The 23,166-nt window shown below is 37.0% G+C and overlaps 1 protein-coding gene across 1 annotated transcript in view; it reads right to left on the bottom strand.

Moving 5' to 3' along the window:
* LOC127426252 (beta-1,4-galactosyltransferase 4-like) overlaps positions 1-22,576 on the bottom strand; it is a 30,022-nt gene extending 7,446 nt beyond the window's left edge. Inside the window, exons 1-6 of the mRNA XM_051672920.1 lie at positions 22,448-22,576; positions 19,921-20,434; positions 15,745-15,977; positions 5,457-5,644; positions 3,995-4,117; positions 672-776 (exon numbers count right to left, since the gene is read on the bottom strand). Coding sequence (XP_051528880.1) covers positions 672-776; positions 3,995-4,117; positions 5,457-5,644; positions 15,745-15,977; positions 19,921-20,191 — 920 coding nt within the window. The 5' untranslated portion in view covers positions 20,192-20,434; positions 22,448-22,576. The remainder of the gene's footprint in view (positions 1-671; positions 777-3,994; positions 4,118-5,456; positions 5,645-15,744; positions 15,978-19,920; positions 20,435-22,447) is intronic.
* Between the last annotated feature and the right edge of the window lie 590 nt (positions 22,577-23,166).

Genomic DNA, 23,166 nt, shown 5'->3' with positions numbered 1-23,166 from the left:
TAATGCTATGCAATTTGATAATTAATGATGAATAACATCTTATCTGAAGTGATAACAGTATTTTCATTATAGCACTGAGTTGCGACTACCATTTCCATTATTTTTCACTTCAAATATCCCCTGGAAAGGCTCATTTTAGGATACAAACAGATGACAGACTGACCCCACAATGTCTTGCCTTTCTAAAAAAAAAAAAAAAAACTGCAGTTGGGGAAGTGTGGAATGTGTGTAACGCTTTAAAAATCTGTCAGTGAAGTGTGAAAGCACTGCAAGAATACAGTATGAACTACAGACTTTAAAGCAGTGGCATATATAACACACTATGACATCTGTGCTTAGGCATGTGTCACTATAGATTTGTTTGGTTATGTATTCCAAATGTGATATTTTGTTATTGGACAGGAATATAACTGCACTTTTTTAATAGGTTATAATTTGCACATCTTTTCAATCTAACACAATCAGTATGAAGCAAGACATTTTCATCATCATTGTATATTGATATGTATTGATTTAATTTCCTTAAATGAGTTCCAATTTAACAATGCATATTCTCAAAAAGGGCACTTTTCTCCAATCACGAGGCTTCTTAGAGTCACTTGCAAGACCACTATAGCTCTTGTCAGAATAACATTTTAATATTGCAACATTCTGTATACACATGAACTGACCTTTCCTTATTGACTTGATTGCCGCTGTCCCTCTTGTGGAAGATCATGGTGTAGCGTGCTACCTCAAGGGATGGTCGTACTATTGTCATTTTCTGCAGCTGCACCCTGAAACAGATGCTCCTATTGAAATCTTCAAAACTGAGAGGGGTAGTGGTCAACTGTTATGGGTTTTCTCATGGCCAATGCCAATACTGATACCAATATCTAGAGAGCAGAATGGCTGATGGCCAATATAATGCTGAGAAGTAAAATACAGTGTAATCATAGCAAATAAGAACATCATAATTGTCCCATAGTACTATATTAAATATACTGCAAATACTCTTTATTAGGGGTCAAAGCAATGAAGATACTGAAACCCTACTGCTTTACAAGCAAGCTTATTGTCTTTTTTTATTTCTTTATTAATCAGCTATAACTGTCACAATGTGGTGAAAAGTTACCAAATTTTGCATACAGGTTAGTTATGTGGCAAAAATGTATTAAATACATTTATGGGACATATTAATGCTGTAGTTGCTTAGCAACCGGTGTGTATATATATATATATATATATATATATATATATATATATATATATATATATATATATATATATATATATTTTTATTTTAATATAGGAAAGCTCTGACACATATGAAGTACTGACATCACATATGTTCCTCTTCTCACATAGAACAAACTTGGCTCTTGGGCATGGCATCTGTGTTTGGGATGGGCAGTTGTCTAACCACTGACAACTTCTAAAAAAGAATGTTAGCATTCTGACAGCATGCAATACTCTCCGCACTGTCAAACCCTCTCTAAATCATCCCCTTTAAAGCACCTCCGCTAAAGCCATTAAAACAGCATATCAACTAACTTCAACAATAAACTTTAATACAATTACTATCAGACTTCAATTTGCCTATGATAAATGTTTCTGTAATTATACATAATCCATAGTTCTTCGTCCTATGATAGTTTTGTGCAATAAAAGGTTATAGATATTTAGCCGATTACTTTGTTGAATATCTGTCAGTTATACAATTAAAGTGCTGCACGTTCTTAGTGTCAGTCTGTGCTATTTCTTAAATGTTGGTCTATGTACACATGGAGACTAATGACTTTGGCTGTTGTGTTGCTGTTTTTTTTTAAATGCTTCACGCTAGTGCATTGCATCTGTAGGATGCCACGTCAAGATAAAACAGTTAAGCTTTTGTTAAAATGTGTATCAAGGCTGCTGCGTTCAGTTCTATTCTGTCACCCTCATTCTGGATGTTTTTAAACAAGAACATGTCCAGTGTGAACTACCCCTAAGAAATGCATCTGATCGAGTGCTGGTGGACCCTAATTATTCAGTAATTCTTCTTTCAAGGAATAAGTCATCCACAAATAAAAATGTGTCTTTATTTACTCACCCTCATGACATTCTTCTGTGGAGCACAATTTCAGCTTTGTGTGAAACTGAAGTACACTATCATACAGACGACCTTAAAACTAACAGGCATGGGCTAAAAGTTTAATTATAGCAGAACTATAATTTTAAATTCATGGGGTTTTAAAGGGTCATGTAACCCCAAAACAAATGTTTTGAGATGTTAACAGATATGCACAGGTTGCAATGATAGCACTCATTACGTTTATTAATAAGAAAGTGGTTATTTTTAATTTTACTGAGCTATTTCGTTCTTACGAAAGTTGAAGCAACGTCACAAAATGAGGTATATGCGTAAACTTGGGAGTTATTATTGGTAGGACAGTACACATGTACGTCAGTAGATCCTGAGTGTTTCTCCACATAATTCATAGTTCATAAGGAACGCTTCATTCAATCACAGCGCTGCCTCATGCATGAGCTGGCATTACAGCGGAGAATTAAAAATACACTCGGACATGATAGAGCAATAACTGGTGCTGAACTAGGGGGTTTCATGACACTTTAACAGTAGGGGTATGATGCTTACGATACGATGCTCTCGATTTGATATATGTATTGTACGTTACATAAATAAATACGTAAGTGTGATTAAAACCAAGCAATGCAACATTGAGAGCAGCAAATAAACTTCTTCCCCGGAGAGGAGATGCTGAGTACTCACAGGAAAACAGAGCAACTGATCTACATAGGCGAGTTGAGAGCTCGAAGGCAGATGGCAAACGGCAAGTAGATTGTAGTGTTACAGCTTGTTGAATTTGCCAAACAACGATTTTGACAGGGAGCATGATTACATGCACAGCAAGACATCTGTAACTATCAAAAACCAGCTTATTAAAAACAAAAAAAAACAAAAAAAAAAATGACAATGTAAGAAACCCGCGATTACATGAGACTTATTATTCTCTGCTTTTGACGTAGAAATGTAAACGGCTATGAACACAATACTTGCGTGCATTGGATAAGCCTGTAAGACTGCTAAAGTTTATATGCAAAGTGAAACCGTGGGAAGAGGGCACATTTTTTTTTTTGCTCAAACTGTTAAATAATATTGTATTATGTACATATAACATAAAGCCAGAGGTCAGGTTCCTCTCAAGGTTTTTTTTCCCTTTACCATGGTCACCTTTAGCTTGCTCGCTGGGGGCTTTAAGACTTTTAAGGCATGATTTTCTACAAAGCTGCTTTGAAACGATGTGTATTGTGAAAAGTGCTATTCAAATTTAAATGTCTTGAATATACACAAACTCATTTTCTCAAGAAAAACATGAAAATTGTGAGTTTTCTCATAACAATCTGCTGATAAATGCAGCACTGCTGTTGAAGATACTTTATTACAGAGCTCTGCTTTATGTTGCCAATGTCAGACACTGCTGTGAGACAAGGCGAGAACCAGGCATGTCGAATCCTTAAATGTTTTTATTGAATTGTATCGTGAGGCTTCTGAATCATATTGTATCATGAAATTTGTGTATCGTTGCATGCCAATTTAACAGCTCACTGAAAGGGATGATTATCAGTGAATAATGACTTAAATGTAGGTCAGCTTCTCACAAAGCTATTGTATGACTTCAGAAGATTTGGAATATAACACATGGGTCGTTTGGACTACTTTTACAATGATCCTTTTACATCATTTTGCCTGTGTCGTTTTGGAGCTCGATAAACCCAGTCTTCATTCACTTTCATTACTAAAAGAAAATGATGTTCATTTGGAATAACATTAAGGTGAGTAAACAAAGACAACATTGAGTGAACAATTTGACTGACTAGTGAACCAATCACTCAGAAAACCTAAAGACTAGGAGATTTTGAAAATATGTAATTTTCCACATCCCAATAAACCCCTCACAAAAACAACAAAATTTCAACAGAGCAACTATATCTTTTTTACAGTTTCTCGTACCTTATTCTCAGGTCATCGTCCTCTCCACCCCAGCCCCAGTAGGTGTTAGGAAAGCCGTTCACCCTGTGGAACTGTTCCTTCGTCATGGCAGAAACTCCCCCAAAGTAACCTTTATATCTGAGCCTGTAAAGAGTTAGGTCATTCAAATATGTAACAAGGAATTATTTCAATTCATTAAACAATTATTTACATTATCATGCAATTTCTTCTCAAGACACATTACACACAATATACAACAGAGATGCAAGCTAATGAGGGGCGAAAAAGATGAGACGATCACAGGTCCATGTTTTCCGGGCTTTTTTTTATGAATTTTTTTTTATATAAGATTAAACTAAAAGCACCCAATTCAAGTGATTTTAAATGATTCAAGCATATAAATTAACTGCACAATTTTACAGAATTAGCAATTCTGAATTCAAGAAAAAATAAAGGGCACAAGATGGTCTTTAAAAAAAAAAAAAAAGATTTAATAAATTACAATTATGACAATTGTGTACAGTTTAATTTTTACTATTTGTTGTACAGTATCTGTTATAAGTGAGTCTTTTGAATCTGTTCACCAAAACGGCAACGGCTCAAATGTGAGTGTTGCCACCTTGTGGACCCACTAATTAGTGCAAATAACTCCAGATGCACACGCAGTCAGCGAGTTCAAAGACGCACTGTTAGAAAAATCGGGCTATGCATGTTCAGTACTCGAGCACTCTGCTGAAGACAAAATTCGTCTCGTGTCCTGTATGCGGACGCACAGCATTCGCGTCTGACTGAAGCATACTTTGGGCTTAAGCATAAAGCAAATCTATAATTTTCCTTCAGTTTGTGAACTGCTGAGCATTATATAAAAAAAAAAAAAAAAGACAGCAATAATAGTCTAATAATAATAATAATAATTCTGAGTTTCGGTAACATCCTTATGCAATTGTAATGTAAGGACATCAGTCACGTTTACACAGTTAAATAGGGCTGTACGATTTGGACAAAACATAGATTTGTTTTCTATTTTAACTTGAATCTAAGTTATAATTATTAAATGATTACTGAAATTATTTTTTATAGTATAATAATGTTAATAATAATTATTATTATTTATGGAATGAATCAATAGTAATGTATTTCTGTAATAATTTCTTAACTTGAATGTAGCATTGCTATGCAGTCCAGTTCAATATGTATGTTCAAACTTGGTAGCAGACACAAAAAGAGGATTGCATATTTTAGAAGCACAAAATATCATGTTGTGACAGTTTTTGCAGGTTTCCCTTAATTAATATGCAATGAGGTGTGCCTCCAAACATGCACAATATAAAGGGCAGTATTGAACAATAGTAAGTTTGTAATTGATATTTCTTTTTGGTATACATCCATGGTGTGATGACTTGACATGTAAATAATATTTCTTTCAGAATTATGTATTCGGGTGATATCGCCCACCGATAAAGAATAAGACACTATTACTCACTTATATCCAGTGGAATTCCTGCCCACTACCAAGTGCTTGGGCTGCTCCTCGCACATGTATAAGTTTTTATCATTTTCTGGAACTAGATCAACATCATGGAAGATGAAACAATCCCAGCTTTGGTCTTTAAGAGCTTCCAGGTAACCAACATTTAATAACTTTGCCCTGTTAAATGTAGCTTCTCCAGCCTACAAGACAAACACATGTACACAGTTTTGCTCAAGTTCAGATCTATCATTTTCCAGTGCTCATATTTTGATGACCTAACTGTGGTCCTCAACTGGTTTTGCTTCATAACATGAATATAATATTAAATAACAATGATTAAATACTTAAAATAATATTAATCTTTGAAGACCGTAATTGTGTGGTGGTATATTGTGGTCAGCACGAAGCATGCTCTATCCTCATTGCAAGTGAAACCGTGTAGTTGAGGTCATATTTTCTTTACCTTGCATAGCTTTGTTTACATTTTTTTAAGATTAGGACACATCAAGCTCCAGTTCAAGCTGGCATCTGCCTAATTCATCTAACTTCAACTAAATGACAGATGAATTTGTGCCAAAATACTGTAGTTTGATTGGACGCATAGCATTTGACATCAACAACAAACTATGTATATGGTAGGTGCTTTCGCTTCTCTTTTAAAAGTCAATTAGCCTATCTATTTTGCAATCCTAACTATTGATTGTTATGTGCTTAGTTGCATTTTTTTATTTGCATTTGGCATTGTTTATCAGGGTTCCCACTCTTTTCAAGGCACAATTTTCCAGGACATTTCCAGGACATTTTATGTGCCCAATGGGTGTAATATTGATACAAAAATAGCATAGGATTTATAGACAATTGGAAGAGTTTTGGGGTTAGACCTGACCTGCTAAAGAGAGATGGACTCCATTCCTCCAAGGTGCCACACTTCTCTCTAGTAATTTGGCTCATAGTCTTAATAGTGATAGTATTTGACTAACTGGGGCCCAGGTCAGGAAGCAGACAAACTAATCCGAACGTCTGCAAGCTGCCTTGAGACGTCACACAGGTCACATAAACTACAACACATAGAGACTGTATCACCTAGGTATCACATAGAGACTGTGTCTGTTCCCCGAACTACCAAACACAAACCCCTCACTAAATCATTTAGAAAAAATGTGATTACGGTAAAACTTGAAAATAACAAAAAAAAAAATTTGAAGATAAACATCATATAAAAGGTAGGGATACTAAACATTAGATCACTTTCAACCAAAGCACTAATTGTAAATGAAATTATTACAGATCATAGTTTGGATGCGCTCTGTTTGACTGAAACCTGGCTTAAACCAGATGAATATATTAGTTTAAATTAATCTACTCCCCCAGGTTATTGTTATAAACATGAGCCTCGTCTGAAGAGTCGAGGAGCAGGTTTTGCTGCAATTTACAGTTAAGTTTTTGGTGTTACTCAGAGGACAGGATATAAATTCAAGTCTTTTGAACTAATAATGCTTAACGTGACACCGTCAGATACAATTAAAAAATCTCTGTCGTCTTTTGCGCTTGCTACAGTATATAGATGACATGGGCAGTATTCTGATTTCCTTGATGAATTAACAAATTTTCAATCAGATCTAGTAGTTACTGTGGATAGAGCTTTAATTGTTGGTGACTTCAACATTCACATAGATAATGAAAATGACACAATGGGTTTAGCATTTATCAATATTCTCAATTCTCTCAGAGTCAGACAAAATGTGACAGGACCAACTCATCGCCATAATCATAAGCTAGATTTCATTCTGTCATATGGAGTTGATGTTGATACTATAGAATTGATTTGATTTGATTTAATTTTGAACTTCTGCCGCTGAGCGATGACATCTCAGATCATTACCTCGTCTCTTGTATGCTGCGATCAGCTAATGTTACTCAATCTACACCACACTATCGTTCAGGTAGAACTATTCTTTCGACCGCTAAAGATAGCTTCACTAATAAACTTCCAGATTTATCTCATATACTCAGAAAGTCAAAAAGTTGAAAAGAACTTGAATAACAGAAAATATAAATACAGTCTTCTCTAGCACTCTTGATAGTGTTGCCCCCCTTCAATTAAAGAAAATTAAAGAAAAAAGCCCCGAACCATGGTACAATGCTCACACTCATGCTCTCAAGAGAGCAGCTCGGAAAATGGAGCACAAGTGGAAGAATACAAAATTAGAGGTATTTCGCAGTGCATGGAAGAATAGTGTCTATAGCTACAGACAGGCACTAAAAGCTGCCAGGTCAGCACAACTCATAAAAAATAATCACAACAATCACAACAATCCTAGATGTTTATTAAGTACTGTGGCTAAATTGGTTAGGAATAAAGCCTTGACTGAACCAGATATTCCGCTGCAGCACAACCGTAATGACTAAATTAATTTCTTTACTGATAAAATTTAAATCATCAGAAATAAATTTGGAATTACGCAATCGTCTGTCACAGTACCACAGAAAACACTGTCTCATAATTTTCCTCACAAGCAACTTAAATCCTTTGCTGTCATAGGTCATGAAGAGCTAACAAAACTTATCGAAACATCAAAGGCCACAACATGTATGCTAGATCCAATACCAACTAAGCTCTTAAAAGAGATATTCCCTGTAATATCAGAACCTCTTCTTAATATTATCAACTCCTCGCTATTCTTAGGACATGTCCCAAGAAACTTTAAAATGGCAGTTATCAAACCGCTTAAGAAGCTACAGCTTGATCCTGGAGAATTGGCTAATTATTTTGTCGAAAATACTAGAAAAGGTAGTGTCCTCCCAACTGTTAATTTCTACAGAGAAATAGTATATATGAACAATTTCAGTCATGATTTAGGCCCATCACATTAAAAAGACTGCACCTATCAGAGTTCCAAATGACTTGCTCTTATCATCTGATCATGGCTGCATTTCTCTTCCAGTGCTTTTAGATCTTAATGCTGCCTTCGACACCATAGATCACGACATTCTCTTGAATAGGCTTGAGAATTATGTTGGCATTTGTGGACTTGCATTAGCATGGTTTAGGTCCTATTCAGCAGACTGCTAACACTTTGTCTGTGTAAACGAGGAATTGTCAAATCAAACAAAAGTATGGAGTGCCACAGGGATCAGTTTCAGGGCCTCTGCTTTTCTCCTTATATATGCTTTCCCTAGGATATATTATCAGGAATTGTGGAATATGTTTCCACTGTTATGCCAACAACACCTAACTTTATATTTCTTCGAAACCCGATGAAATGTCACAATTGGGACGCTGACACACTCACTCAGTTTAACTCTAGACTAAAGACTAGTGCCCGACCGATATATCGGTATTATATTAGCCTTTCACCGATATATCGGTAGCGGCGTATATGTTTACCGATATGCGCAGATATGAAAACTTTTTTCAGAACATATAATGCAGAAAACAATGCTTTAGAATTGGTGTCATTACGTAGTTTGTCCAGCAAAGCACGCTCCGACTCCACTGTTTACAGAGCTGTCTCTGAGCTGACAGTGGCTCGGCAGACAAGGCGGAGTTGAGCGGTCTCTTCTCAGTAAGCTGCTAACTAGTTTGTGAAATACATACTGGAAAGTTAATAAACAATGACCCCATCATTTTCCCTTTTCAATATAACTAATATAATATTAACCCTGTCCCTGACAACCATGTCACTCATGTCTGTTTGCTGTTAGCCAGCTATAGTTTGTCAGTGCAGTCAGTAATGTAGCAGATTGAAAGGTAAACATCAGAGCATTTTTTAAGCTCAGCAGACAACAGTGCGGTGGTGGACTGTGTCTGTTGAGTATTGATTTCACGCTACGTTGTTACCTAGTTGGTGAGATGCAATGCTGGTCCATCTTTTACTCTCTATGACAACGAGCTTATAGCTAACCACGTAGCTACTTTCATTGCTTATCAGCTGAGTGGAAGCTAATGTGTAAACATGTATTCACCAAACTGTTTTGTTCAGGATTCACAGTTTGGTACCCCCTTCAACCTAACAATTCCAGTCACTACGTTTATAAAATGTAATATTTAAAAGTCTGGTTTTCCACCATTGAAAGTTTCCCCTGAACTTGTATAGCAGAATACGGTGTAACACCACTGCCGCTGTTTATCTCTTGACTCGGCAGGTGTAAATGCTTCTTGCAGTATTAATATAGTAAGCATTTGACTGATACTAAACAGTACTGATATTTAAGCTATTTATTGTATTTTTATTTATTCTTTATTTTCTCAGTGTTCATTTCTAGAATTTGTTGACAATGTATAATAATAATGTCAAATATTCTTTGATAAAAATGTTTAAGAAAGCAGCCTTCTGAGTACCTTTGCATAGTCATATCAGTGCAAAATCAGTGAACAATCCACGCAGAAAAGGTCTGTTTTCATTCTAGCTCAAAAATTATCTATATCAGCCACCATATCAGTAATCCGTGAATTTTCCCCCTCTAAAATCGGTATCAGTCTCAAAAATCCCATATTGATCGGGCTCTACTAAAAACTCATCTATTTAGCCAGGCATACACCTACAGTTGAAGTAAGAAGTTTACATACACTTAGCCTGAAATCATTAAAACAAATTTTTTAAACACTCCACAGATTTAATATTAGCAAACATTTAGGACAACTAGTTTTTGCAAGACACGAGTAATTTTTCCAACAATTGTTTACAGACAGATTGTTTCACTTTAAATTGACTATATCACAATTCCAGTGGGTCAGAAGTTTACATACACCAAGTGAACTGTGCCTTTAAGCAGCTTGGAAAATTCCAAAAAATGATGTCAAGCCTTTAGACAATTAGCTTCTGATAGGAGGTGTACTGAATTGGAGGTGTACCTGTGGATGTATTTTAAGGCCTACCTTCAAACTCGGTGCCTCTTTGCTTGACATCATGGGAAAATCAAAAGAAACCAGCCAAGACCTTAGTAAAAAAACAACAAAAAAAAAACAATTGTGGACCTCCACAAGTCTGGTTCATACTTGGGAGCAATTTCCAAATGCCTGAATGTACCACGTTCATCTGTACAAACAATAGTACGCAAGTATAAACACCATGGATCCACGCAGCCATCATCCCGCTCAGGAAGGAGACGCATTCTATCTCCTAGAGATGAACTTAGTTTGGTGTGAAAAGTGCAAATCAATCCCAAAACAACAGCAAAGGACCTTGTGAAGATCCTGGAGGAAACAGGTAGTCAAGTATCTATATCCACAGTAAAACGAGTCCTATATCGACATAACCTGATAGGCTGCTCAGCAAGGAAGAAGCCACTGCTCCAAAACCACCATAAAAAAAGCCAGACTACAGTTTGCAAGTGCACATGGGGACAAAGACCTTACTTTTTGGAGAAATGTCCTCTGGTCTGAAGAAACAAAAACTGAACAGTTTGGCCATAATGACTATTGTTATGTTTGGAGGAAAAAGGGTGAGGCTTGCAAGCCAAAGAATACCATCCCAACCTTGAAGCATGGGGGTGGCACCATCATGTTGTGGGGGTGCTTTGCTGCAGGGGGGACTGGTGCACATCACAAAATAGATGGCATCATGAGGAAGGAAAATTATGTGGACATATTGAAGTAACATCTCAAGACATCAGCCAGGAAGTTAAAGCTCTGTCGCAAATGGGTCTTCTAAATGGAAAATGACCCCAAGCATACCTCCAAAGTTGTGGCAGAATGGCTTAAGGACAACAAAGTCAAGGTATTGGAGCGGCCATCACAAAGCCCTGACCTCAATCCAATAGGCAATTTGTGGGCAGAACTGAAAAAGCCTGTGCAAGCAAGGAGGCCCACAAACCTGACTCAGTTACACCAGTTCTGTCTAGAGGAATGGGCAAAAATTCCAGCAACTTATTGTGAGAAGCATGTGGAAGATTACCAAAAATGTTTGATCCAAGTTAAACAATTTAAAGGCAATGCTACCAAATACTAACAAAGTGTATGTAAACTTCTGACCCACTGGGAATTTGATGAAAGAAATAAAAGCTGAAATAAATCATTCTCTCTACAATTATTCTGAAATTTCACATTCTTAATATAAAGTAGTGATCCTAACTGACCTAAGACAGAGAATGCTTTCCACAATTAAATGTCAGGAATTGTGAAAACCTGAGTTTAAATGTATTTGGCTAAGGTGTATGTAAAAAAAAAAAAAAAAAAGATTTGATTCGCAGTGCTGAACTTTTAACTTTAAAGGCTGAAATACACCGGGAACTCTTATTTTGAAATGTTTGCACTTCACTGCTTCTAGCTGCTCATTCAAACAGATAAGGGAAATAAAACGTGCACATGTGTACAGTAATCTACAACGTATAACAATATAAACAATTAAAAGTAAACATTGGGGGGGGGGGGCTGGGTAGCTCAGCGAGTAAAGACGCTTACTACCACACTTAGAGTTCACGAGTTCGAAACCCAGGGCGTGCTGAGTGACTCCAGCCAGGTCTCCTAAGCAACCAAATTGGCCCAGTTGATAGGGAGGGTAGAGTCACATGGGTTAACCTTCTCGTGGTCGCTATAATGTGGTTTGCTCTCGGTGGGGCACGTGGCGAGTTGTGCATGGATGCCACGGTGGATGGCGTGAAGCCTCAACACGCACTATGTCTCTGCAGTAATGCGCTCAACAAGCCACGTGATAAGATGCGCGGGTTGACAGTCTCAGACGCGGAGGCAATTGAGATTCGTCCTCCACCACCCAGATGGAGGCGAGTCACTACGCCACCACGAGGACTTAGAGTACATTGGGAATTGGGCATTCCAAATTGGGGAGAAAAAGGGGAGAAAATAAAAAAATAAATAAACAAAAGTAAACATTGTTATATTTCATCAACACAATGTTATATATCATCATCAACAACAGATGATCATTAGTGATCGCTTGTCATAAATTTCAGATATGGCCTAATGATTGTGAACTGCTCTGCAACAGCTAGAAACAGTCACATTTTCACTTTTGAAGTATGCAGTGCATGAATTTAATTAAATCGTCGTCTTTTGAAGATTGATAATTACATTAGGTCATATCATGATTCCTGTCTTTATGCCCCCAAATTTAAGACCTCTTTAAATTATAATTAAGACTTTTGTTGTATCATTTAAGAAATTTAAAAACTTTTTATGACTTTAAATTTGGGAAAACTGAATTTAAGACTTTTTAAGGATCCACGACAGTCAAACAGTTTTTATACTAAAATATTTTCCAGGACAAATAATTATTTTACAGGACATTTAGGTCTTTTTCACATTTTCCATGACTGGAAAACTGCATTGCAAAATTCCAGGTTTTCCAGGATACGTGGGAAACCTGGTTTATGTGTACCTGCTGTCCATGACACTTTTAGAACCGACCTGTAACCTATTTTTGGGCCACGACTCCAACAGTTAAAAACCACTGGCCTAACAGATATTCAATTCAGTGATCCACTGAGTACTAAATATTATAGATCTGACAATCATTCATAACAATGAAAGATAAAATGCAAATTAAATTAATTGTTCCTGTATAAAAAAAATAGGAAACTGTTGAGGGCAGAATTAGAGTAGAAAAGTGATAACATGCCTGATCAACTGGCAGAACTTGAATGGGGACTGTTTTATTTCAGCACAAGATCACTGAGGATAAAACATCCACATTCACCTTTACTTTTCATAACTAACCTTTTACAAGAGATGTCCTGATATAATTCCTGAGCTACATTACATCTTTTGGTAAAAGAATGTGCTACAAGTGAAAGTACCACAACTACATTTACATTAAGACTACATTATGTTGAATTTAGTTGGAACAGTGGCACAGAAGGTAAAATAATTATATTAGTAATAAAAATGGACGACATGGCGTGTTCTAAAATTCAAAACAACTGTTTTCTGTGAATGTGCCGTACATTATAATGTACATACACTGATTTTTACTTTGTTCGTTATTGAAGAAGAACAAAACCTTTGAAACTTTTGTGTGTATGGTGACTAGATTCACAACTTTGGCCTGCCGCCAGCACCGTATCGACGCGTGTTGTCCTCCCCGTGACGCGACGTGACGCTTCTTGTCTGGTATGCGACAGGCATTATGTCAGACTGTTACAATTAACCCTATAATGAAATAGTGGGGGGAAATTGTCACAATTTATTAACTGACTGTATATCTAATAAAAAAAAATCAAATGGCATACCATTATTATTTCATACATAGTGTTACAATTGCCCCTGACACCACAGCCACGATAAAATCTTGTATGGTATCAACCAGCGTCATAGTAAGCATATGACTTTTAACCAGTAACCAAATAGACATCAAATAGAAGTTTATTTTAAAGTAGTGATGTCAGTAGATTAAAAATTTTAATCGCTATTAATTGCATAATTTTTCATTTGTTAATCGTGATCCTAGCATGTGAGCGAAGCGTAGAGGAGCACGTTTCACGAGACTGCGCTCAGCCCTGCTCCAGCCGCTCATTAGGCGTTCACTTTCTGCACACTTTCTCGTGCAGCCACATTAATGTGTGTGCTTCTACACTGACACATATCTGGTGTTGTTGGCTGTATTAGGACCAAGATTTTAAATAGAGTGAGATGAGGCAGCGTTTAAACTCGGTGTGATTCGCAAGCTGATGGTGACAGGGGCTGATTTCAACAACAGAGGTGAGAGCGCAGAGGCAGTTCAAACACAGATTAGTTTCACAGACATACGTCTGTAAAGTAAAATAATTGTATTAGGCTACTGCGGACATCTGTAGGTTTACGGTTGATTTGCATGGGTTAAGCGATGTCTGTAGCCTATAAATCAGAGATGAGAGTGTTGACTGCATTTACACACTGCTGTCACGCATAACTGACCCATCAGAAAATGTATGCTATTTAGCTGTGCTGAGTAATTATGAAGTAAGTATTAAACATGTGCATATACTGTATCTGGGATTATTAGAAGAAATTGACTGTAATATCTGGCAAAATACACCAGAGCTGATTACATTAGCAAGCCTGTAATCCTACAGTACACTCTTGAATTAAAAATATAGACAATCTTTTCATATTATTAAATTTTATCGGTCCCTCTGGAAAATATGTTTGAAACATTATTTTTTGTATGTGTAACAAAGTCTTTGATCATTTCAGTTTAATTTTAATAGTTTGTGCGGCACATTTAAGCATGGATTGTTTTATGATCCTTCATAATGCAGCGCAGGCTTTGCAAGGAGGCTATTATTTAAGGATGGGCAACACTAACTATTTTGTACTCGACAGCAAATGTTATTTCTCTATGTAAACGGAAAGGACATTTACATAGAAGTCCCCATGAAATCAAAATGAAAGTTTTGCTGCTTTTAGTCCATATCTATTAGCTTTAAGATCATCTCTATGCTAGTGTACTTCTAAACGTCAACAAAATTCGGTTTCAGAAGATATAATTTAAAATCTGTATTCTCTCTCTTACGGTTAAAAAGACTCAGGAATATCCATGGCATCACATAGAGGTTGAGAAACCTTGTCTAATCAAATGCTTTGTAGAATGAGAAAGCACAGTCCCACGTCTGGCTGTGTTCTAACAGGGCACGTCGATGGGAGCACAATCCATGCTGTAGGGACGTTCCAAACAGATTTTCCAATAAGAATAAGAAGTGAGTTCTGACTGACCATTAGCCACCTTTCAGCCATCTTAATCTCTCACTGTGGAGGGTAATTGTCTTCAAAGGGAATCGGGCATAGGTCATAGGGTTGATCACTTCTGAATGCCAGTGTGGGCGCTGGATGCGAAGAAAGTTTATTTCTATTTTTTGTGCAGTCTGAGGTTTCTTAGGATGTACAGCTCAAGTAAGTTTTCTTTATTATTTATGCCTAGTGTATTGGACTTGCACAATGGCTCCAGCCTCGTCGTAAGCAAAGACCACAATGTGCTGTGTGCGTTTGTGGGCTAGTTATGTATTAATGTTGTCATTAAGATTATCGTTCAGTTTTCAAGTCTCATGCATGTAGGAATTCCCACGCATTAAGTAACTTAACCTGAGCCTATCTGTCATGCAACAAATGATGAAAAATCATGAATGGCTATATCAAAACTTTATTAAATGTACTTACACAATCTATATACTTATGGGGGAAATAAAAACAAATATGACTGATAAAAAAAGATCCTGAAGGAAATTTTACAAAAAGAGTGATGGAAAATTATTATTTGTCCCACAACAAATAATCTGCTTGACAGTATAAATGCAGCCTATATTATCATAAGAACTATAATCTCTAAGATGTACAATAGGCCAGGGATGATGGGAAAGTTTTGTCTACCTGGTGAATGACGTAGATGGCGTAGTGTAGCTGCTGCCTCTGTAAGAACGGGTGCAGGTGGTAGAGAAGGTACATCAGGTGCTTCTCTCTGTTCCTGTGAGGAATCAGGATGGCCACACTCTGTCTGGCCGTGCAGTCTGAGGGGTTATACTGACCATCTATGACCTCAGCATTTTCTTTCTCTACCTGTTCGAATGTCAGCGAGGGACCAAATGACAGCTTGAGTGTGCCACCTATGAAACAGAACATAGAGAAATGATTAAAGGCAGGCAAAATGATGTGCAATTTTTCGAAAATCTCTTGCATTTACATAATTTGTTGGGACAGCATAGAACACTGATGTTTTCCATGAAAATAAAATTCAAATTTCAAAATATTAAATTGACTGTCCTCATTACGAACTGTAAAATACAGAAACGCATCAAAATGTATCGAAATACTACTTTCAATATATATGCATCAAAGGTGCTCTCTAAGATTTCAGCTGGTTCTTACTCATCCCATTGGTCTCAGTAGTACTTGTGGTTTTGGACTCTATACTGACATTATCGTCCTGGATACTGGAATTTTGTTTATTAAACGGTGCCACTTTACACCGAAGATGTTTGTTTATATTCTGTTTTGTTCCTTTTTGTCTGAGTTTTTCTTCATCTCATACTACTCACATCTCGATTATGGACATTCTTGGATTTAATCGAAAGAAAATGTCACACATTGCGCGTTGGACTGTGCCGTGCATCCACAACTCAATCGTGAGCTTTCTGCTGGCAGTTGACCACCGTGTGCTTGCGCTTGTCGTTTGATATCACGCCGTTTATCCATGATCCAGGCCGTGAGTGCTGTGGGATGTAGCAGTTTGTTTCTTGACTCTCTTTTGTTAGGACATTTTATCTTTTCACTTGCACTCATTCTGTTTGGACTGACTGTTGGATCACAATCCTGCTGACAGCATCACTCTGGACTATACTGTTGACTCTGGTTCCGTTATTGTCTGTATAGTAAGTATATTGTGTTTGTTGTTATATTGTTTGGTTTGCTTGTTTTGTTTACATGTTTGGGCATTGGCTGAAAGCGCTATATAAAATAAACTTATTATTATTGTCATTATTAGTAGTAGTCACTCAGTCAATCACATGACACAGTGTCATGTGGTGTCAACATGGCAGCACTCCAAGTAAAATTAAACAGTTTTCATTTCATTACTGATATGACAAGAGTCTTCATCTCATGTGTGTACAACATTTTCAACATATTTCTAAAAAATGCTATTCAGTTCTTTATGTGAAAAAACAAAAAACTGTTTTGATAAGCAAAAACATACTAAGTGCACCTTTAACTAAATGGGATCCATTTAAAAAAAAAAAAAATATTGGGGAAAATTTTGCTAATCAGGACCCCAACATGAAGTTCTACCTCCTGTTATTAATTAATTAATTACATTTGTAATGTTTATGAGGAACTACTTCCAAACTTCTGAAGGCTTATCCAATGTACGTAAGTGTTGTGCACATGCCTGTTAAAGTTTGATGTCAAAATAAGAAAAAAAAAAAATCTAATTTAATTTCAAATCTCATGTAAACAGTTTTCTTGCGTTGTCAGATTTTTTGAATAAGCTGATTTTTGATCAGTGTATTGGTGTGCATGTAAACGCACTCGTGGCAAAATAGCTTAACATCCTGCAGTGTGACAGCAGTGTCCTGCTATACAGAATTTTTCTAACTGTATCATAATTAGCATGCATACAGTTTTCATGACATATTAATTGAGAGACTACATGGAATATTTATACTCACAAAATGTCACACCACAGGTTCATTGCAATGAATTAGTGCTAACAAAAACTTTATTAAAAAGTTGGTGAAAAACAGCATCAGTTACAGTATCTAAAATATACACAGCCCCTACAAATATACATCTAAATCTAAAGTCTTGTTGAATATTGAAAAATCTAAAGTCTTGTTGAATATTGAATACAAAAAGTTCATGTCCAAGTCCATTTGTCAACTACTCATCAACAGGCATGTACACAGAGCCACAAGTAAGTGAAAGGCCCATGGGCCAGGTGCAGTCCTTAAATATGGCACCAGCTGAGGCCCACATTAATTACAGGACCCCATCTTTGGAGACAAGCCCAAAATTAGCAAGCAGCTGTGGAAGGAAAACAGTAATGTGTAAACAATGACATTCACAAAGAGGCAGCTGTGAGATTATTTTCTTGCTTCCTTGAAAACAAAAAGCAGCTTGACTAGTAGAGCATGGCACTAGGAATACCAAGATCTTGAGTTAGATTCTCAGGGAATGTATGGACTCATAAAATGTATACCTTGAATGCACTGTAAGTCCCTTTCGGATAAATGCATCCACCAAATGCATAAATGTAAAAATGTCAACAAGGCAAAATGTCGGGGGGCCTGGGTAGCTCAGCGGTAAAGACGCTGGCTATCACCCCTGGAGTTCGCTAGTTCGCTAGATCGAATCCCAGGGCGTGCTGGGTGACTCCAGCCAGGTCTCCTAAGCAACCAAAATTGGCCTGGTTGCTAGGGAGTGTAGAGTCACATGGGGTAACCTCCTTGTGGTCACTATAATGTGGTTCGTTCTCGGTGGGGCGCTTGGTGAGTTGAGCATGGTTGCCATGGTGGATGGCGTGAAGCCTCCACACGTGCTATGTCTCCGTGGCAACGCGCTCAACAAGCCACGTGATAAGATGGTCTCAGACGCGGAGGCAATCGGGATTCGTTCTCCGCCACCCAGACTGAGGTGAATCATTACGCAACCACGAGGACTTAAAAGCACATTGGGAATTGGGCATTCCAAATTGGGATAAAAAAAAATAAATAAAAAAAAAACAAGGCAAAATGTCCAAGCTTCTGTTTTTCATATAATGAAAGTGGATGGTGATTTATACTGCCAAGCAAAAAAACACCATAAACGTAGTCCATATGAAAGGACTTGGGATGCGCTACATCCCAAGTCCTTTGAAGCCATTGTGTGAGGAACAGACCGAAGTTCAAACAATAATTCACTGATAATCATCTGGGTAGGATTGCACCAGCTGTCTAAAAGATCACACTAGGGGCTTGGTAACTATTAGTTTGTAACTAACTCTAATAAAATTGTAATTTGGTTGCAACATACACAAGACTTAGGAAGTAGGTCGTAAGCGCACTGAAAAGTAAAGCGTAGTCACACAATATGGCATTTACCTTTACTGATCCAATAAGAAGCCTTTTTGTAAACTAATTTGTGAACAGAATTGTTGAAATTCCATGAAATTCAGTGTTATCTTATGGCTGATGAATTTATTTAGCCTTACATTTAACTATCAACAGCAATAAATTACACTTCCACTGAAATATGATACATGAATAATAAAGAAAACTACCAAAGAGTGTATTTAATAGGGTTGAGAAATTTAACGAGTTAATCTCTGCGATAGTTTACTGTTTAACGTGTTAAAAAATATTAATGCAATTGAATTTAGTATCAGGTTTTTTTTTTTTTTTTTTTTTACTTCCTGAAACTCCACTAATGTTTTTCCCTACTTCCTTTGGTTAAAATTGGCATATATACATTTGCAGGAGGTTCATGCTCGACTCGACTGCACATCTTGGAACAGAAACTGATTGTGTGGAGCAGTGCACGCTTATTCATTATGCACGACATATATCCCAGGCATTATAAACACACGCAAGGGGTGAGCAAGGTGTGGGAGAGATATAGGCAAGCTGCAGTTTAATTAACATTAACTCTAAAAATATGTAAATTATACATTTAGGCCACAGCTAAGTTGTAACTTACATACAGCTGGTGCATCAATTAAAACTTCAGACATGCCGCACCAGTTTTGATGTCACATGCCATTGGCTTTTGTGCCAAGTTTGAACACAAATGAGTATTGTAAGGGAGCAATCTTAAATTTCAGTATAACTTTTCTCACACAAAGCTATTGTATGTCTTCAGAAGATTTGTAATACAGCGCATGAGTTGTATGGATTACTGTTATGATGCTTTTTATGTCCTTTTTGGAGCTTAGCAATATAAATCACAATTCAGTTTTGAAAAACAAAAGAAAACAGAAGCTGTGACAGAAGAAAATATGAGGTCGGAAAGACATCAGTATGAGATTAACCCATGAAAACATTATTAATAGATAAAATCAGGATAGTCAACACTCACGAAGCAGGGGCGAATGCTCCGGGCAGCTCTGTTTGGAGGGCTGCTCCTCTACATGCTCCTCTACGCTCCGCATCATCTCGGATTCAAGATCTATCCTTGGAAACTCCTCCCCACTCTTCACCTCAAAAGGACTCTGTTGCTCCTGGATGGCCTTCACTGTATCATCATTCAAGAATGTTGCAATCCATGCTAAAAAGCAAAGACACAATACCAGAAGAAACAGACACTTCCCATTCCGCATGATCTTGGACAAGGATGGACAGATGCCCATGACTGGACTTTAGTTTGAGGTGAAGCCCACAGAACAGTAACAAAGGATAGGAAGGATAGGAAGGAAAACACGAGTCCTGAAAAGAGACATCTGTCTCTTGGTCCACAGGAACACAGCTTAATTTCTGCTCCAAGTTAAAAAGTCACTCTTAGAGTTGTAAAGAATTCCTCCAAAGGTCTCTTAATTCAGTTTTTTTGTTCATCCTGTCTTTTGGAGTGTAAAATTTGGAGGATAAGATTTTTCCTAAAAAGTAGAAAAGAGAAAATGAATTATGTTACTTGACATGACAGCAGTGTCCTGCGATGTTACATGCAACACTCCATCTATTTTAAACATAATTTTTTTCTTATTCTTTTACTATTATTAGTTATGACTCTTTTGTGACCTCATATTAAAATACATTTTATTAATGAAATCAAAATTGAAGTTTTGTGGTTTTTAGTCATGTCTGTTAGCCTTGAGGCCACCTATAAGCTTGTGTACTGCTAAAAAAATATACAAACTATTTTTTTTTACACCCTTTCTCTTTCTGGAAAACAGACCAAAAAATGTGAAGCAATCAAGGGTGTATCCACATTTTTGACCAATCAAATGATCTCTAAAATGAGAATGCCCTCCCCAACTACCACTTACTTTTAACTAGCAATATCAAGTGGTAGCAAATATTTTTAACAGGAAATATGGAATGAAAACTAAGCTCATCAAGTGATCTCATAGGGTCTTAATGGAGAGACTAATGGAATGTTTGTACTTTTAAAAATGTATTTGCCACAATGCAGGTGAAAGGGTAAACGATGACTAAAAAGGATGAAAAACCAAAAAGAAATGCTGACCAGTTACAGCATCTAAAATTGTACTTTCATACAAATTATATAACATATAAACTATGCCTGTATATTATAAAATATAAATTTCCACCTAAAATCTTTGTAAAAAAAAAAAAAAAAAAAAGTAAAAGAGTACCCATTTTCACTTCAACTAGTTCCTTACTGGCAGGTGTTATGCAACTACTGTTGCATTCCTCAGGTTTATAACCTTGAAAAATACAGTTTAATTTCCTTCTCCACACACACTGTCTGATGTCACCTCCACCCTTCGTCCTTCTTATGTTTCATGTTGACATACTTCACTGGATAAGGCTGTTGTGTGCTTTTCATCATCTGTTTCCTGAAGAGCAATTTGAAACAGGACCTTCTATTGTCCTGTGAGCTGATGGATAATTCCCTGCCACGTCAAGCCATTTATGATGCTCTATAGCAAGGAGTTTCAACAAAGAGTCCACAATTGTACAACAAGGGGTTCCTTTTTTTCTAAATGTGTTAAATATATGTTTTTTACTTTAAAGCTGAAAGAAATAATGTCTTACACGACCTTTGTTTGATTCCGTTGTTTCTAAACAAACATAAAACCTTATTTACAACATGTAAATCTCTCTGTAAATCTCATGTAAATATCTCTACTATGGTGGCAGTTAATTGAAAACTAAGTCAACATTGTAACATAACGTGTGTTCAAGTTCTTAATGTTAGTTATTACAGAGTGTAAAAGACACAATCCATCTTTTTTCCCCTGAGGGTCCCTGAGTTGGCTGAAAATCTGAGGGGGGGGGGCGTCCCTGTGTCAGAAAAGGTGGATGACCCCCTAGTTTTTGGTATAAGATACACAATAGTGCACAACTGGGATAACTGTATATTGTTTTGTAAACATAAACAATTTTATATCGGTTCATATTCCTTTAAAATTTGCATTTACGTTTAAATCAAGTGCAACAAGCTACGACTACAAGTGAAGACGACTTGATAAAGTATCTCTGGTGTATCTCACAGAAGCATACACGAAATCATCTTTACAGTTTATGGTTTATTTTGAGTTACTCAAACCTTTAATACAGGCTACTGTATATCATCTCATTTTAGATCAGCAGAAATTTAAAAGCAATTTTGATCTGATACTTGTGCAACAGATTCGCGGTCAAATGCGCTATATTTGAGACGATTACTTAAGATGTCTTTGATTCTGCTTCAGTTTAATTCAGGTAAAGTTCTAAAGCTTGAAATGAGACTGTTAGCCTGATTATCGGTGTCTGGCTGAACTTTCACTAAATTAAACTTTACTCGTGTAGTATAAACCGGCCATCTGCTAGCTTGCTGTGCTAAGTGCGCAGGTGAACTCGTGTTGGTTAGTATTTTCAGAAGAGCACACAAATATATATGATAAGAGAGAAGATAAAAATAATGAAAGGATTAAACAACTTACGGTTACGGACACAGCTGCGCCGTCTCGCCGAAATGAAGCCCATCGATGGAATGAATCAGCGCTTCCGCAAACACTGACGCTCGAGGGACGTCACGGACGCATTCGCTTACAGCCTCTGCGCAAAAAGCGTATGATCCAGTGTTCCAGACCTTCCCGAAGTGGGTGTTTTTCAAATGGGCAAACACACTTTTCACACCCTCGCTGTTTAATAGTTTGTTTACTAAACGGTGTACTCGCCTAGATTCGAATTTAAAATTCACGCACTTTGTGCTGTTAAAGGTTTATATTTCAGAAGTAATCAGATCAGCATTGTAGAGCAATTATGTTTACTGAGGCCACATCAACACTAATAGCCTACGTTTCCGTTAGAGAAAACATAAATTTAGCTACATTTACACCTCTCATTCACACTGGAAATGTGTTTTCCTCCACCAAAAAATGGAAACTTTCTAAAACACTCTCAAGTTCCGTACCATTGGGAAATTATGATGTTAATAGTGATCACGTATAAGCAGGGCCATAGCTAGTGGGGTGAAAGGTGGTAACGATTCTAAGGGCCCACAGGTCCAGGGGGGCCCCCACAACAAATTCTTAACCGTATTTTTTAATAGGAAAGGGACCCAGAATACCTTGCTACGGCCGTGCGTATAAGTATGGATGTGGCCTGATATTTTGATTTGATTTATATATAGCTACCATGGTCTGTTCGAATACTCGAT

Source organism: Myxocyprinus asiaticus, chromosome 3 (assembly GCF_019703515.2).
Source record: "Myxocyprinus asiaticus isolate MX2 ecotype Aquarium Trade chromosome 3, UBuf_Myxa_2, whole genome shotgun sequence".
Lineage (NCBI taxonomy): Eukaryota > Metazoa > Chordata > Actinopteri > Cypriniformes > Catostomidae > Myxocyprinus > Myxocyprinus asiaticus.
This window is presented reverse-complemented; position numbering and strand designations above follow the sequence as displayed.